At 45.6% G+C, this 17,084-nt stretch overlaps 1 protein-coding gene across 1 annotated transcript in view; it reads left to right on the top strand.

Moving 5' to 3' along the window:
* Positions 1-17,084, top strand: part of LOC126176579 (proton channel OtopLc-like) — a 141,746-nt gene that overhangs the window by 91,988 nt on the left and 32,674 nt on the right. The window contains exons 9-10 of the mRNA XM_049923741.1: positions 8,842-9,134; positions 10,755-10,759. Of these exons, the coding sequence (XP_049779698.1) occupies positions 8,842-9,134; positions 10,755-10,759 (298 nt within the window). The remainder of the gene's footprint in view (positions 1-8,841; positions 9,135-10,754; positions 10,760-17,084) is intronic.

Below are 17,084 nucleotides of genomic sequence, written 5' to 3'. Positions count from 1 at the left end.
GTAACACTTTCGCAATTGCTAAATGATCCTGTAACAAAGCGAGCTGCTCTATCTCTTCTATCAACCCTATTTGGTACGGATCCCACACTACTGAGCAGTATTCAAGCAGTGGGCGAACAAGAGTACTGTAACCTACTTCCTTTGTTTTCGGATTGCATTTCCTTAGGATTCTTCTAATGAATCTCAGTCTGGCATCTGCTTTACCGACGATCAACTTTATATGATCATTCCATTTTAAATCACTCCTAATGCGTACTCCCAGATAATTTATGGAATTAACTGCTTCCAGTTGCTGGCCTGCTATATTGTAGCTAAATGATAAGCGATCTTTCTTTCTATGTATTCGTTGCACATTACACTTGTCTACATTGAGATTCAATTGCCATTCCCTGCACCATGCGTCAATTCGCTGCAGATCGTCCTGCATTTCAGTAGAATTTTCCATTGTTACAACCTCTCGATATACTACAGCATCATCCTTAGAAAGCCTCAGTGAAGTTCCGATGTCATCCACAAGGTCACTTATTTATGTTGTGAATAGCAACGTTCCAACAACACTCCCCTGTGGCACACCTGAAATCACTCCTACTTCGGAAGACTTCTCTCCATTGTGAATGACATGCTGCGTTCTGTTATCTAGGAACTCTTCAATCCAATCACACGATTGGTCTGACAGTCCATATGCTCTTACTTTGTTCATTAAACGACTGTGGGGTACTGTATCGAACGCCTTGAGGAAGTCAACGCGGCATGTACCTGGGAACCCGTGTCTATGGCCCTCTGAGTCTCGTGCACGAATAGCGCGAGCTGGGTTTCACACGGTCGTCTTTCTCGAAACCCATGCTGATTCGTACAGAAAAGTCATTATAATCGAACATAACACATGTTCCAAAATTCTGCAACTGATCGACGATAGAGGTATAGGTCTATAGTTCTGCACATCTGTTCGACGTCCCTTCTTGAAAACGGGGAAGACCTGTGCCCTTTTCCAATCCTTTGGAACACTGCGCTCTTCTAGAGACCTACGGTACACCGGTGCACGAAGGGGAGCAAGGTCCTTCGCGTACTCTGTGTAAAATCGAACTGGTATCCCATCAGGTCCAGAGGCCTAGGCTCTTTAGAGCGATTTTAATTGTTTCTCTATCCCTCTGTTGACAGATGTGAAAATTACCGAACAATCAGTTTAATAAGCCACAGCTGCAAAATACTAACACGAATTCTTTACAGACGAATGGAAAAACTAGTAGAAGCCAACCTCGGGGAAGATCAGTTTGGATTCCGTAGAAATACTGGAACACGTGAGGCAATACTGACCTTACGACTTATCTTAGAAGAAAGATTAAGGAAAGGCAAACCTACGTTTCTAGCATTTGTAGACTTAGAGAAAGCTTTTGACAATGTTGACTGGAATCCTCTCTTTCAAATTCTAAAGGTGGCAGGGGTAAAATACAGGGAGCGAAAGGCTATTTACAATTTGTACAGAAACCAGATGGCAGTTATAAGAGTCGAGGGACATGAAAGGGAAGCAGTGGTTGGGAAGGGAGTGAGACAGGGTTGTAGCCTCTCCCCGATGTTATTCAATCTGTATATTGAGCAAGCAGTAAAGGAAACAAAAGAAAAATTCGGGGTAGGTATTAAGATCCATGGAGAAGAAATAAAAACTTTGAGGTTCGCCGATGACATTGTAATTCTTTCAGAGACAGCAAAGGGCTTGGAAGAGCAGTTGAACGGAATGGATGGTGTCTTGAAGGGAGGATATAAGATGAACATCAACAAAAACAAAACGAGAATAATGGAATGTAGTCGAATTAAGTCAGGTGATGTTGAGGGTATTAGATTACGAAATGAGACACTTAAAGTTGTAAAGGAGTTTTGCTATTTGGGGAGCAAAATAACTGATGATGGTCGAAGTAGAGAGGATATAAAATGTAGACTGGCAATGGCAAGGAAAGCGTTTCTGAAGAAGAGAAATTTGTTAATATCGAGTATAGATTTAAGTGTCAGGAAGTCATTTCTGAAAGTATTTGTATGGAGTGTAGCCATGTATGGAAGTGAAACATGGACGATAAATAGTTTGGACAAGAAGAGAATAGAAGCTTTCGAAATGTGGTGCTACAGAAGAATGCTGAAGATTAGATGGGTAGATCACATAACTAATGAGGAAGTATTGAATAGGATTGGGGAGAAGAGAAGTTTGTGGCACAACTTGACCAGAAGAAGGGATCGGTTGGTAGGACATGTTCTGAGGCATCAAGGGACCACCAATTTAGTATTGGAGGGCAGCGTGGAGGATAAAAATCGTAGGGGGAGACCAAGAGATGAATACACTAAGCAGATTCAGAAGAATGTAGGTTGCAGTAGGTACTGGGAGATGAAGAAACTTGCACAGGATAGAGTAGCATGGAGAGCTGCATCAAACCAGTCTCAGGACTGAAGACCACAACAACAACAATCCCTCTGTCGTCTATTTCGATATCTACCATTTTGTCATTTGTGCGACAATCTACAGAAGGAACTACAGTGCAGTCTGCTCTGTCGTTCCCGACTGGCGCGCCAGCGCTTGGCTTTACGCCGTAACGCCCACTTTCGAACATCGCAGAAATCACAGCTGCGCGCGGCCGGCTGGCACGCGGGAAATCAGACAGGTTTGCGCGACCCTGTTGCGATGGTGACAGACGCCTCGCCCAACAACTCACCGTGCTTTTGTTCACTTCCAGGTCTCCGTAGACATTCTACAAGCTTATATGAATATCTACGACGCCCTGGTTTTCCGGCGAAGGAAACTTCGTATCAGCTCTCCGATTGTAATGCACCTCCGTTGCAGACAACATTTTGAAGGCTACGCGTAGTGCCGCCACCAATTCTAATTTTGTGGAACTATAGGGGCTGAAGTGAGAATATGCCAAGATGTCGCACAACAAATTCCGAATTTTTGTCCGAGAAAACAGAATGTGTTGCATTACTTATTGCACTCCCCTGGTACTACTGAATGTCCAACTGTACCGGAACTGGCTGTGTGGTGTTTGCGTAATTGCGTTGCTGTGTTTGTATGCTATCTTCGTAATTTTGTGATCTTTTGCTTTTTTGTAATTATGTTTCTGTGGCTCTTTATAACCATTGTTGCCTCTATGGTACTTGTAACACAAAGCCAAAAAAAAAAAAAAGAAATAACAACAAATTAAAAAAAAACTGGACCGCAGCTATACTCTTTGTAACTCGCTGTTCTTTGTAATATAATTTCGGCAGCAACTTCATATCTCAGTCCAACTCCCTAAAGTTCATTCATTCATTCATTTATTGGTCCATTTGATTCATTACATACTTAAAACAGTACATTGAATATAGGACAAGTCAAAACTGCGAAAGGAGCAGAAAAACACACACACACACACACACACACACACACACACACACACACACACACACGCACAAACAGAGAGAGACAGAGAGAGAGAGAGAGGATGACAAAATTAATTACAGATAACAATCATAAATTACAAGTGACAAATATAGCAATTTGAATTTAACCATTATTACATAATCATTGTTTACAAGGCTATTTTTTTGTAATTTAAAAATTCTTTTACAGAGTTAGAACTTTTTTCCACTTGAAATGACTTAAGATAATGTTTTAAAAAATTTTTACGTTGCTGCGATTTTAAATCACTGGGAACTGTTATCTGTGATACACTTCTTTGGTACAGTGCTGTTCTACACTGTGACATGTAGATATTATTTGTGTTTCTTGTGTTGTGACTGTGTACATGCTTATTTTGTTGAAGATGTCCAGTTTGGTTTAAAAGATACTCATTTGCGAACAGGATACACTCATACACTCCTGGAAATGGAAAAAAGAACACATTGACACCGGTGTGTCAGACCCACCATACTTGCTCCGGACACTGCGAGAGGGCTGTACAAGCAATGATCACACGCACGGCACAGCGGACACACCAGGAACCGCGGTGTTGGCCGTCGAATGGCGCTAGCTGCGCAGCAATTGTGCGCCGTCGCCGTCAGTGTCAGCCAGTTTGCCGTGGCATACGGAGCTCCATCGCAGTCTTTAACACTGGTAGCATGCCGCGACAGCGTGGACGTGAACCGTATGTGCAGTTGACGGACTTTGAGCGAGGGCGTATAGTGGGCATGCGGGAGGCCGGGTGGACGTACCGCCGAATTGCTCAACACGTGGGGCGTGAGGTCTCCACAGTACATCGATGTTGTCGCCAGTGGTCGGCGGAAGGTGCACGTGCCCGTCGACCTGGGACCGGACCGCAGCGACGCACGGATGCACGCCAAGACCGTAGGATCCTACGCAGTGCCGTAGGGGACCGCACCGCCACTTCCCAGCAAATTAGGGACACTGTTGCTCCTGGGGTATCGGCGAGGACCATTCGCAACCGTCTCCATGAAGCTGGGCTACGGTCCCGCACACCGTTAGGCCGTCTTCCGCTCACGCCCCTACATCGTGCAGCCCGCCTCCAGTGGTGTCGCGACAGGCGTGAATGGAGGGACGAATGGAGACGTGTCGTCTTCAGCGATGAGAGTCGCTTCTGCCTTGGTGCCAATGATGGTCGTATGCGTGTTTGGCGCCGTGCAGGTGAGCGCCACAATCAGGACTGCATACGACCGAGGCACACAGGGCCAACACCCGGCATCATGGTGTGGGGAGCGATCTCCTACACTGGCCGTACACCACTGGTGATCGTCGAGGGGACACTGAATAGTGCACGGTACATCCAAACCGTCATCGAACCCATCGTTCTACCATTCCTAGACCGGCAAGGGAACGTGCTGTTCCAACAGGACAATGCACATCCGCATGTATCCCGTGCCACCCAACGTGCTCTAGAAGGTGTAAGTCAACTACCCTGGCCAGCAAGATCTCCGGATCTGTCCCCCATTGAGCATGTTTGGGACTGGATGAAGCGTCGTCTCACGCGGTCTGCACGTCCAGCACGAACGCTGGTCTAACTGAGGCGCCAGGTGGAAATGGCATGGCAAGCCGTTCCACAGGACTACATCCAGCATCTCTACGATCGTCTCCATGGGAGAATAGCAGCCTGCATTGCTGCGAAAGGTGGATATACATTGTACTAGTGCCGACATTGTGCATGCTCTGTTGCCTGTGTCTATGTGCCTGTGGTTCTGTCAGTGTGATCATGTGATGTATCTGACTCCAGGTATGTGTCAATAAAGTTTCCCCTTCCTGGGACAATGAATTCACGGTGTTCTTGTTTCAATTTCCAGGAGTGTATGTAAAGGCTGGGCAGGCTCATTATTTTCATCTGGATGAAATTTGGTCTACATACTTCCAGTTTCCTTAGGTTGCAGATAGCCCTGATTGCTCTTTTCTGCACCCTAAAGATCTTTATGCTGGCGGCTGAATTTCCCCAGAAGATTAGCACATATCGAAGTAGTGCATGGAAGTATGCATAATACGCCTGAATAACTGTTGACTTGCTTGCACTTTTATTTAACACACGCAGAGCACAACAAGCTTTTGAAAGTTTTTTCTCAAGTTCTTTTACATTATGACACTGTGCCTGCTCTGCCTGTAATCTCTGCTTGGACTCCAACTGCTGTCTGATGTCTGTCAGTCGGAGTCAGTCGAACACCGTTTTGTGGAGTAGTTCTTCCGGAAGTATTCGCGCCTTCTCTTCCTGCCACATTCTTTTCAGCCCCGAGTCCATCTCATCGCCGCCAATTCTGCAGTCACTGCACTACAGCCGACTGTCAGTGCGATCTGCCAGTATGCCACTGCCCTGTCCTTCATGCCAATAATTCGATCATTCTGACAGTTCGAAAGATGGCGATAAGCTGCACGTGCCTGTCCACCTGACATCTCGTGTTGTCATTGTAATGTGGTTTAATTATTCATGTAGTTCCAGCCTGCATATTTTAGTCATATTTCTATTCTCTAATAGCACTCCCCAGGTGCGTTAACATAATGAATTGGTAAATGAGATGTTGTCTTCATAATTTTGTATTACTACTTGCCAAATGCATGTATAATTCCATGTGTTGCCTATGGTCAAGCTAGGAACTGGATTAGCCGTTCGCTTCCGTTTATGAGAATCCGTATTTTTCCGTGTATTTACCACAGGAGTTTAGCAGAGAGAGAAGATGGAGAGACTCGGACATTCAACCTTCATTTTCGTCTTGAGGGCCGACGCATCTTTCACCCTCGCGCTTCCTCTGATTCTCAGCTGACCATCTTAACACGGGAGGTAACGCGCTGGGTAGCTTGAAAGCACCTGTGCAAAGCCGTGATGTCTACGTGGAAATGTCTTCTTCACTTAAAGAAAGTGACAGCTGGAAGTTTTCCATTGGAACCGTGAGGCACAACGTCTCAACGGCTTCTTTGGAACTTGGGTAGGAACACGGTTAGCTTTCGCCCAAGCCCCAGCTCATAAAATAAACAAAATGTCTCTTTTGCTGGCGCTGTGTCGAAATCTAGAAATATCATTGAGGCAGTGGTAGCAATCTCGGTAAAACTTGTCTAGAGATTGGACGGTGCTCGGAATTATTATCGTCATTGGTGGAGCACTTTGAGCTTTTCCAAACTTGATATAGAATTTCGAATTTCTGTTGTGACACTTTGCCTCCTGCTTCCACGAGTGACGGACTTGACGGCATCCTCACGGGCCGCACACGCGAAGATGGAGCCAGTTCACTGTTAACTGCCACTCACAGCCGGAGATTCGACCAGCAATGCTTTTTTGTGGAATAGTCCACGGGGTGCGGTATTAGTTAACCTTGCGGAGTTAATCGTTTCGGTAACTAATGAACGCACTTAGTTGTTTCTTTTTCAGGATGCACTTTGTATCTGTAAACAGTATTTGCTCTTCTGAGTTCACTTTTCGTTAGCATTTCCTGATATGCTCTTCGCTCGCCTTTGACCAATATTCATTACGCGATCCTAAAAGTAGTACCAACATCGGAATTAGACATAATTGTCTGTTTAAATTTGAATTCATTGGTATCTTGTTGAAGATTTTTCTCGATTGAATGCACGTTAAGGCAAATAAATAGCATCTTTTCTAAGTGTGCTCCCTGTAACTAAAATGTGTGTCGTGTGGTGGCTGACCTGTGTGTTTCATGCATGACAGTTACCTTTTAAAGGTGGGGCTACCCTTGCTAAATTCGGACTTAATAATAAGTTATCAGTTGCGTGTCTTGTTTCATTCCTTTTAAAAGCATATTTGAATGATTGCATGTGGAGCTTCAGACCGTTTTCGGACCACAGGGACTTCAATTTTGGATCTCAGGGGTATGCACTGTTACAACGACAACCACCCCACCCCACACCATCTCCACCAGAAAAATTTAGCTAGCGTTAGTCGCATTCAGTAGCCATTATCGAGTTATCATTCTTCATCTGCAGGAACAGCTTTCTTTCTTACTGAAAATACTTAAGACTGCTCGCATAATGATGAAATATTCAACATCCATTATCTAACCGGGCATAATAAAAAGAACAACTACAGTTAGCCAATTCAAGCAAACTAAGTCAGTCGCGGACTCACAACAAAAGAAAATTGGTAGTCATCATTTCAAGTCAGAGGAGTAACCGCGCCATCGAGTGGTGCAATTGCCGCGTTTATCTGTGAAGTAGCAAGAGAGGCTTACACATTCTGACGCGCTGCTCTGTCGAAATATTGACGCGAAAGACGATATCTGAAATATGACCAAACCATGCGAGGAGTTTATGTTTTTCTACTAGTTACAGGGTGGCGCTGTCGTGAGTGACGGACGGTGTTTCACGTCATACCGACTGGGACAACCATCACCGCCGAGTCGTGTCAACTAAGGAGATGCAGACGCCACACTGGATGGGGAAAATTAATCTAATGGCATACAATGGCTATTCGGAAAGTAAGTTCCGATTGGGTGCCAAATGGAAACCGTAGTGAAAAGGCGATGAAGCTTTGTACAGATGTGTTGGGCAGTGTGTCTAGTATGCTCGTCGATCACGACACATTGTTCTGAGCGCACAGTCAGCACGTAAAGATGCATAGAAAATAGTGTTTGCCAACAAGTATGGGGGCCTTGTGATAGATTTTTCCTGATGTCATGCAGCCCGCATAACATAACTGTTACGCGTTTCCTTCTGCATGACAATTCTCGGCCGCACTTTGCAGCGGCAATGAAGATGCCCATGCAGCGATTTCGATGGGTAGAGCCGACTGCCTTCTATGGTGAGGGTACTGGAAAACTGATTCTGCGCCATGACAAATGTCTAAGTCTGAGCGCCGTCTACGTAGGCTAGTATCTGGAAGGTTTAGCTAATAGTTGAAAATAAAATACTTTTGATTTTCACAGTAGTTTTCATTTCGTGACCGATCGGACGTTACTTTCCGAATGGGTCTCGTAATAATCCGACCGGTCACAGATTATTAGCAATGAGTTCGGAACTTTGTAGGCTGTTCGAATCTGTAGTTGAAATTATCCAGTTAATTTTATTTTGACATCTTTCTTTACGATGTGAACTGGCTGATACAGACGTTGTGGCCACGTCATGCGTGTTGTACGTCCAAAAAAATCTCTGCGTTACACGTATACTTAAGACAGAACACCCAACAGACATTTGATTACTCGTGAAGTTAAAGTTTGGCCGAGCTCGGTCGCGGCGTTCATGATATAACGCTTTCCATTTCCATGACTGTACTTTCCTCGCCCCCGTCTAATAAATCACTGATATCTGTTATTCCGCTGACAGCTATGGAATTCTTGAGACATTTGTCTCTGGCCTAATATTTTAAGCAACAGTAATTGTAGGATTCTGAAATTTTCTGGGGACGACGGCAACTTGAGTGATGCTGTTTTCCGTGTGTGCAGGTGAAGCACTGAGCCTGAGCGACCACCACGTGTACGAGCACCCCAGCAGCGCCACCCACCGCAACCTCACTGCCGGACACAACGTGTCGCGACGGTCGGCCGAGCACGACATCTTCGAGTGCCGGCGCTCCAACATCATGGGCTCGCTGGTGCAGAACGCGGCGCCGTTCCTGTTCCCCTGCACCATCGAGTACTCCCTCATCTGCGCCGTCGTCATGTACGAGATGTGGAAGCACATCCAGCCGGCGGGCGGCCGATCCGCCAAAGACGCCTACCGCAAGACCAGCCGGCAGGTCAGCACCACGAGCGCACCCTCCATCGCCGACGAAGACGAGTCCGACTCTCGCGGGGAGGGCAAGTCGCCGCTCCCCCACCCAGGTAAGAGCCCTGGCAATCCGAGAACCGAGAGGTTCTCAATTCTAACACGCCCTCGTTGTCCTCCACATCTGACGTCGAGGTTTCCGACACCAAATCCGATAAAGACATGTCAGTTTTCGCTTTACTGGTCGAATCTTATCGGCGGCACTATAGACCATAATGAGAACATTTTGCGACCGAACCGCTGAATCTTTCCATCAGTAAATGGGGTATGTTCTCCACTGACTCGGTTGTTTTAACCCCCTCCACTGACGGAATGACCCACTTCCCAATTCCGTATGTATAAAACCAATACGGACTTGTAGCTGTCACGCCTTTGCGCTTACTGCTACGTATTTTGACTGTAAATAGCTCAGTCCCAATAGTAAGAGGCAGTAGTGATTCACGTAGTTAATATTTGAATCCAGCACAGCTGCCACAAGCTCAGCTCACTTTTACTCCACTCCTACCCTCGCCATTGCACCACATTAACTAGGTGCTACGTGGACCTTGCTAAATTCACTTGCGTATACATTTTTGACCGTTACTCGCCAGTATTTACCTAATGATTAGTACACTCCTAACCGGACTGTTTCCCTAAGAGCTGTGATGATTGAACGGGTTCGATCCACGGCCTACAGTGCCCTACAGTTCACACGGTAACACTGCCTACCTGACCCACTTAACTTGGTAGTGAGCTTATGTATCCAATCACCACTGCTAGCAGCAGTGGATAATCCTATCAGCACGACGAGAGCAGCAGACTTACCGTCGAATCCTCCTGAAAATACTTATAACTACGGTCGCCAGCTCTGAAGGAGCAAAAGAATAAATCAATTTTTGGGCTCGTTTCAAAGTGAAATGGCTTGAGTTGAATTTAAACTTAATTCTGAATATTACTATTTCTGATCATTCTAGATGATTCTACAAAGCAAATACTCTCTCAATTTCTGTGAGGTGGCTTCGTAATTACTACCAAGACAGGTTATGCAACTTCGGTTAACGAAATTCTATCCTTCAACTTATTTAATGATTTTGGATATTACTCTTTGGACCATTGATACAGAATTAGTTAGGTGACTTTACTTGAAAGGTTGCTCAGAAAAATTTAAGTAACTGTAAATAGGCGACTCATTCTGGTGTGACCATTGCTCTTTTCAACATTCTTATGCGCTAAAGTATTCTACAACCAAAAGAATTGTAAATGAAAGAGGCGATGGTGGCCTCAGTCTGATTTCACTATACTATGTTTGAGGTTACTACACTTTACAATGAACAACATGCGTCGTAATTTTACTCATTACTATATTCTGTCCTCTGCACTTGCATAAAAGAAAACTGGTATTCTCCTTTAACATGTATACAATGTTCGACTTAACAATTGCAAGCAGTCTTGCCTTGGGTAGACGTGTCGGTACTGGTGGTGAGATGCATGTGACTAACGCAGCTCTTCACGCCTCATGCCCTTAATGGCGGCTGGAACTATGAGCTGTAGCACTCGTATAAGCTACTGCACGTCCGCCATAAAATCTGGGCACAGGAACTCTTACAATCAGCCCCAGTGGCATAGAGGCGGCTTCAACAACCATTCGTCGCGTTTTACTCCCAAAAGGCGACGATATTCGCCTCTTCGCTGTTGCACAATCACTTTTGCGTGAGCACAGTACGCACGTCCGATCACGTCAACACTCCCCAGGCCATTCCCTTGTTCAGTCCCTGTGTCTCCAGCTACCCCTAGCTACGCTCGTATCACCAAGAGTGGGGGCGTCGCCCTACCACCTTTTTACCGAAATCATTTAGTATTTAAGAATATTTATATTTACTACCCTGGAGTCCATACCAGTCATAATAATTTACTACTAGCGTTTTACAACATTAAATTATACAGTAATAACTTATAATTACCAAGAAAAAGAATACATTTGACTCTGAGAGCTTAGTGCATTGTCTGACAGGCCGCGCTAATTCCCAGTTTCGCCAATAGATGGCATCAGGGTGCACTCCCTGGCAGTCTCACACAGGCGCGCCCGTTTCCGACGCGCGGGCTCCAAATTACTGTCAGCCCACCATCATTTCAGTTCCGTTACAATTTGCTTGAATATTGGTATGAGCAGACACTGTTGACGAAAACCAGCGGTTCGGAATCACTTCGAAATAGATTCGCTGAATGCGAATAAATTGCGTTCAGCTGGGTAAGGTATCGATGTACTACCTTTTGGTGAGGCGTTCACGGATGCCTAAAAGTTAAGGCGACCGCTCGTTATGACCGAGAAATCCGGGTTCGAGTCTCGGTGCAGCACAAATTTTCGTGTATCACCAGTAGGTAGTACAACTATATCTAACGCGGCTCAAGCCAAGTTATTCGCATTCAGCGAATTTATTTCGAAATAATTTCGCACAGTGCCTTTTGTTAACAATGTCCGATCGTCCAGACATGTAAGAAATTATTATATGCCGAGGCGGGCGATGTGTTTCGTTTCATCATAGTCTCATTCTCACTGGCGCGGAGATCAGAATGTAGCTGCAAGTGTTTAGTGACGAATGTAGGCGACTATGATATACGGATGTTGACAGCGTGACATTTGAAAGTTAGGGTCGGTCTGGAAGGCTTGCACGGATAGCCTAATGGTTAAAACGACGCTGGCGATAAACCGGAAATCCGAATTCGACTCCCAGTCCGACCAAATTTTCATATGTCACTAATAGGTAGGATATTCATATCTAACACAGCCGAAGCCAAGTTGTTCGCATTCAGCGAATTTACCTCGAAGAATACTCAGAAAAGTTGTATGTTTCTTAATCTCAGAGCATCACAATGATGATGATGATGATGATGATGAAGTCCTTGACTGAGCATAGGGGACGATGCGGGAGACCCGCACTGGCGTACTAGGCAAGGTCCTAGCGGAGGTGGTTTGCCATTGCCTTCCTCCGACCGTAATGGGGATGAATAATGATGAAGACGGCACAACAACACCCAGTCATCTCGAGGCAAGTGAAAATCCCTGACCCCGCAGGGAATCGAAGCTAGAGGACCAATAACGGGATAATAGCCCGAGAAGGGACACAAAACAAGTAAAAGGTAAAGTCATATGGCGACGTACTCTGAGAAACATCTAAGGGGACGTACAAAGGTCTAATTTTTCTGCCCTTCAACCTCAATGGCACGTTTCCTTCACAGAGTGTAAGGATTATGTGTGAAGTGAATCCGTCAAGTGCAGGTGACTGCAATAGCTGCGTATAGTATGCCGTCATGTTTGTGTTGGATGATAATAATAATAATAATAATAATAATAATAATAATAATAATAATGATGATGACAAGGGAGAGGGTGAAACCCGGTGCCAGCGGAAAGGAAACCGCAGAGCCTAATGTCGCCACTTGACGGACAGATCACCATCAGTAGTGTCGTATGCCCTCACTTCATCAGACTCTGTTGGAAGGTTTGGAATTTAATCCAGGATATTGACGCAAAGCTGGCGATCAGCAGCTTTAGCCACCGACGATCATATGCAGAAAGGCAAAGGGGACACGTCTAACACTGAATAACTTCGGTGATCTGACGAAAACTAGTGTACAGAACGAAGCAATGATGGTCCAACAAAATAAGTGGAAAACAATTGGTTTTAACAAATAATTTTTGCCAAAATCCCTTAATAGAGGGCCGGCCGAAGTGGCCGTGCGGTTAAAGGCGCTGCAGTCTGGAACCGCAAGACCGCTACGGTCGCACGTTCGAATCCTGCCTCGGGCATGGATGTTTGTGATGTCCTTAGGTTAGTTAGGTTTGATTAGTTCTCAGTTCTAGGGGACTAATGACCTCAGCAGTTGAGTCCCATAGTGCTCATAGCCATTTGAACCTTAATAGAGGCAGCTTACCAGCAAAAGGAAAAAAAGAGTTTTGCGGACAACATTCTGCTTGACATTTTGAAAAAACGGGGCTTCTACCGCATGTTCGAGTCGTTCTCGCATGGTATTTCGACGGCGTAACTCGTACTCTTCTTCAGGTGATACCCGGGAATGGTGAGCGTTTTCATTCCCGTCTCTGAAGGGGATGGGCGGGCGATTTTTCATTTATTTATTTGTTCAATTTTGTTGCACAAGTGCATTTGATCATTTTTTACAATATAATATGAAATTTTAAGTCATACTGAAATACAGTACAAATGCTATAGATTATAGAATGTTTTACATTATGATTATTCCATATATCATATTGGAACACATTTAAAATACAATAAAGTTAGCAGAATACAATAAAAATACAACAAATTACAATACAATAGATTAAGGTTTATGCTTTGAGGCGACTGTTGTGTGTGCTATTATTTAGTTTATGTGGCACTGCTTCATTGTGTGTATGAGTGGTGGTGGTGGTGGTGGTGTTTGTTGTTTTATGCTACTACTCATGCGATCTCTTTAATATACATGTATGTATATGGCAGTGGTGAACAGTATATATATATATATATATATATATATATATATATATATATATATATATATATATATGTGTGTGTGTGTGTGTGTGTGTGTGTGTGTGTGTGTGTGTGTGTGTGTGTGTGTGTGTGCGCCACTTTTCTTTATACTGTCCGCTATAGATGGGAGGCGAGAATAATTTGAAGATATATAGCTGACTTCATTATACAATTGAATTTAGAGAGCAGTTGTCAATTGGGTGTTTAAGGTGCGCTCCTGTTTACCTCAGGTCCTCCAGTCACCTTAAGGGAATGACTTTCGTGGTAGTGGTGAACAGTTACATATTTTTTAAGTCTACGCTACGTTTTACATCTTAGTTCTATTGTTATGTGTGTTTGTGCGTGTGTGTGTGTGTTTTTTTGTGTGTGTATGTGTGTGTTTTATGGGGTTAGTTTCTTTGACTTTGGTCCAGTTGTGGGGTAAGTGGTATGTCTTGGATTAGGGGTTCCATGGTGGGGTGAGGTGTTGTTAACTGGTGTTGTATGCTACTGTACACTCTCGTTGGATGTATTTGAATTTTGGTGGCCTGTTCACTCGTGGTCTTGTTGTCAAGATGTCTTCCACGTCTGGGCGTTTCGTTAATATGTGTCTCCCGTAGTTTGCTCTGAGTTTAGTCAGTCTGGTCTGTAGCGGCTCCACGCCTGTGATGTCATATGCGTCGTCCCTGGACGTGAGCGTTGGCAGTCTAGATACGCTGCGTAAGAGTCGTCTCTTGGTCGAATCAAGTCGTTCTGCTACGGGTTTATGCAGGCCCCCAAAGGGAGCTGCAGCATATTCTATCACAGGACTGATGTACGTCTTGTAGGTGTGGACAGCAGTTTGGTCGTCACATCCGTGGAATCATCCTTGCACTCGGCTGATCATGCTTTGTCTTTTTCTTGCCTTGTTTAACAGGTACGTGACGTGTTTTTCCAATTTAGTGTTTCCCTAGGTACACACCTAGGTACCTGGCAGTGTCATTAAGTCTTAGTGGTGTGTTCCAGAGCGTCAGTTGTATGTCATCTGTGTTTTGTTGTAGTTTATTGTCAGGTGTCTGTGTCTAAAGAAAACCATTTGGGTTTTGGATGGTTTTGGACGGATAAATATCGTGCGAGAACGACGCTAATACCCGGCAGAAGTCCGTTTTTTTCTTTTCTTTTTCAAAATGTCAACAGATCGCCGGGAAAGCCTGAGTAATTACATTTTACTTTTTGTAACCTAGTGACAATTAAAACTGCAGCACCAGGCAGTGCAGCAGATAAGAAAATTTTAGTTATTCTGCATATACAGCATACTATGAACAATACACTATCGTATTTGTAAATGATCTGGGTATATACAGGGTGCGAAATATACACTCCTGGAAATTGAAATTAGAACACTGTGAATTCATTGTCCCAGGAAGGGGAAACTTTATTGACACATTCCTGGGGTCAGATACATCACATGATCACACTGACAGAACCACAGGCACATAGACACAGGCAACAGAGCATGCACAATGTCGGCACTAGTACAGTGTATATCCACCTTTCGCAGCAATGCAGTCAGCTATTCGCCTATGGAGAGGACCGTAGAGATGCTGGATGTAGTCCTGTGGAACGGCTTGCCATGCCATTTCCATCTGGCGCCTCAGTTGGACCAGCGTTCGTGCTGGACGTGCAGACCGCGTGAGACGACGCTTCATCCAGTCCCAAACATGCTCAATGGGGGACAGATCCGGAGATCTTGCTGGCCAGGGTAGTTGACTTACACCTTCTAGAGCACGTTGGGTGGCACGGGATACATGCGGACGTGCATTGTCCTGTTGGAACAGCAAGTTCCCTTGCCGGTCTAGGAATGGTAGAACGATGGGTTCGATGACGGTTTGGATGTACCGTGCACTATTCAGTGTCCCCTCGACGATCACCAGTGGTGTACGGCCAGTGTAGGAGATCGCTCCCCACACCATGATGCCGGGTGTTGGCCCTGTGTGCCTCGGTCGTATGCAGTCCTGATTGTGGCGCTCACCTGCACGGCACCAAACACGCATAAGACCATCATTGGCACCAAGGCAGAAGCGACTCTCATCGCTGAAGACGACACGTCTCCATTCGTCCCTCCATTCACGCCTGTCGCGACACCACTGGAGGCGGGCTGCACGATGTTAGGGCGTGAGCGGAAGACGGCTTAACGGTGTGCGGGACTGTAGCCCAGCTTCATGGAGACGGTTGCGAATGGTCCTCGCCGATACCCCAGGAGCAACAGTGTCCCTAATTTGCTGGGAAGTGGCGGTGCGGTCCCCTACGGCACTGCGTAGGATCCTACGGTCTTGGCGTGCATCCGTGCGTCGCTGCGGTCCGGTCCCAGGTCGACGGGCACGTGCACCTTCCGCCGACCACTGGCGACAACATCGATGTACTGTGGAGACCTCACGCCCCACGTGTTGAGCAATTCGGCGGTACGTCCACCCGGCCTCCCGCATGCCCACTATACGCCCTCGCTCAAAGTCCGTCAACTGCACATACGGTTCACGTCCACGCTGTCGCGGCATGCTACCAGTGTTAAAGACTGCGATGGAGCTCCGTATGCCACGGCAAACTGGCTGACACTGACGGCGGCGGTGCACAAATGCTGCGCAGCTAGCGCCATTCGACGGCCAACACCGCGGTTCCTGGTGTGTCCGCTGTGCCGTGCGTGTGATCATTGCTTGTACAGCCCTCTCGCAGTGTCCGGAGCAAGTATGGTGGGTCTGACACACCGGTGTCAATGTGTTCTTTTTTCCATTTCCAGGAGTGTAGTATACTGCCGTCTCCGGCAGCAGCAATGTCTCCAACCTCACTCGATATCGAGAGAAAGATATGGGTACATCCTTCCATGTGAAACATCCCCTTATAAAAATTATACATGACTGTGCTTAAACTGACACACAATATTTTTAGCGGAATCTGACTTTCAATAATCCCTACAAAAGAATGGCCCTGACTAACATTGACCAATACCTTTCACAAATCACTTACCTCACTAAAATCTTCGTTACTCGAACTACTGCAATACAGCGAGCGCCACTACTGCCAGCTAAATAAAAGATTCAAACTACTGAAGGCACTAGCTGCTGATAGCGATAGTTAGCAAATGAAAGATTTTGATAGAGAACAATCAATGTATTTACCTTAATAGTCATAATATATATAGCAGTTCATGACATCCAGTCTTACAAATGTATTGTCTCTGATGGACACACGTCCAGATCATCCGATCTCAAAAAGCCGCCATCTCACTTCCCCACATCCACCACTGCTGGCGGCTCACCTCCAACTGCGCAACGCTACGCGCTGTTAACATCCAGCTGCCCAACACTACAATTGAAGACAACAATGCAAACCAGCCACAGACTGCACACAGCACAGCCAGTGATTTTCATACAGAGCGCTACGTGGCGTTACCAATA

Source organism: Schistocerca cancellata, chromosome 3, assembly GCF_023864275.1.
Source record: "Schistocerca cancellata isolate TAMUIC-IGC-003103 chromosome 3, iqSchCanc2.1, whole genome shotgun sequence".
Lineage (NCBI taxonomy): Eukaryota > Metazoa > Arthropoda > Insecta > Orthoptera > Acrididae > Schistocerca > Schistocerca cancellata.
This window is presented reverse-complemented; position numbering and strand designations above follow the sequence as displayed.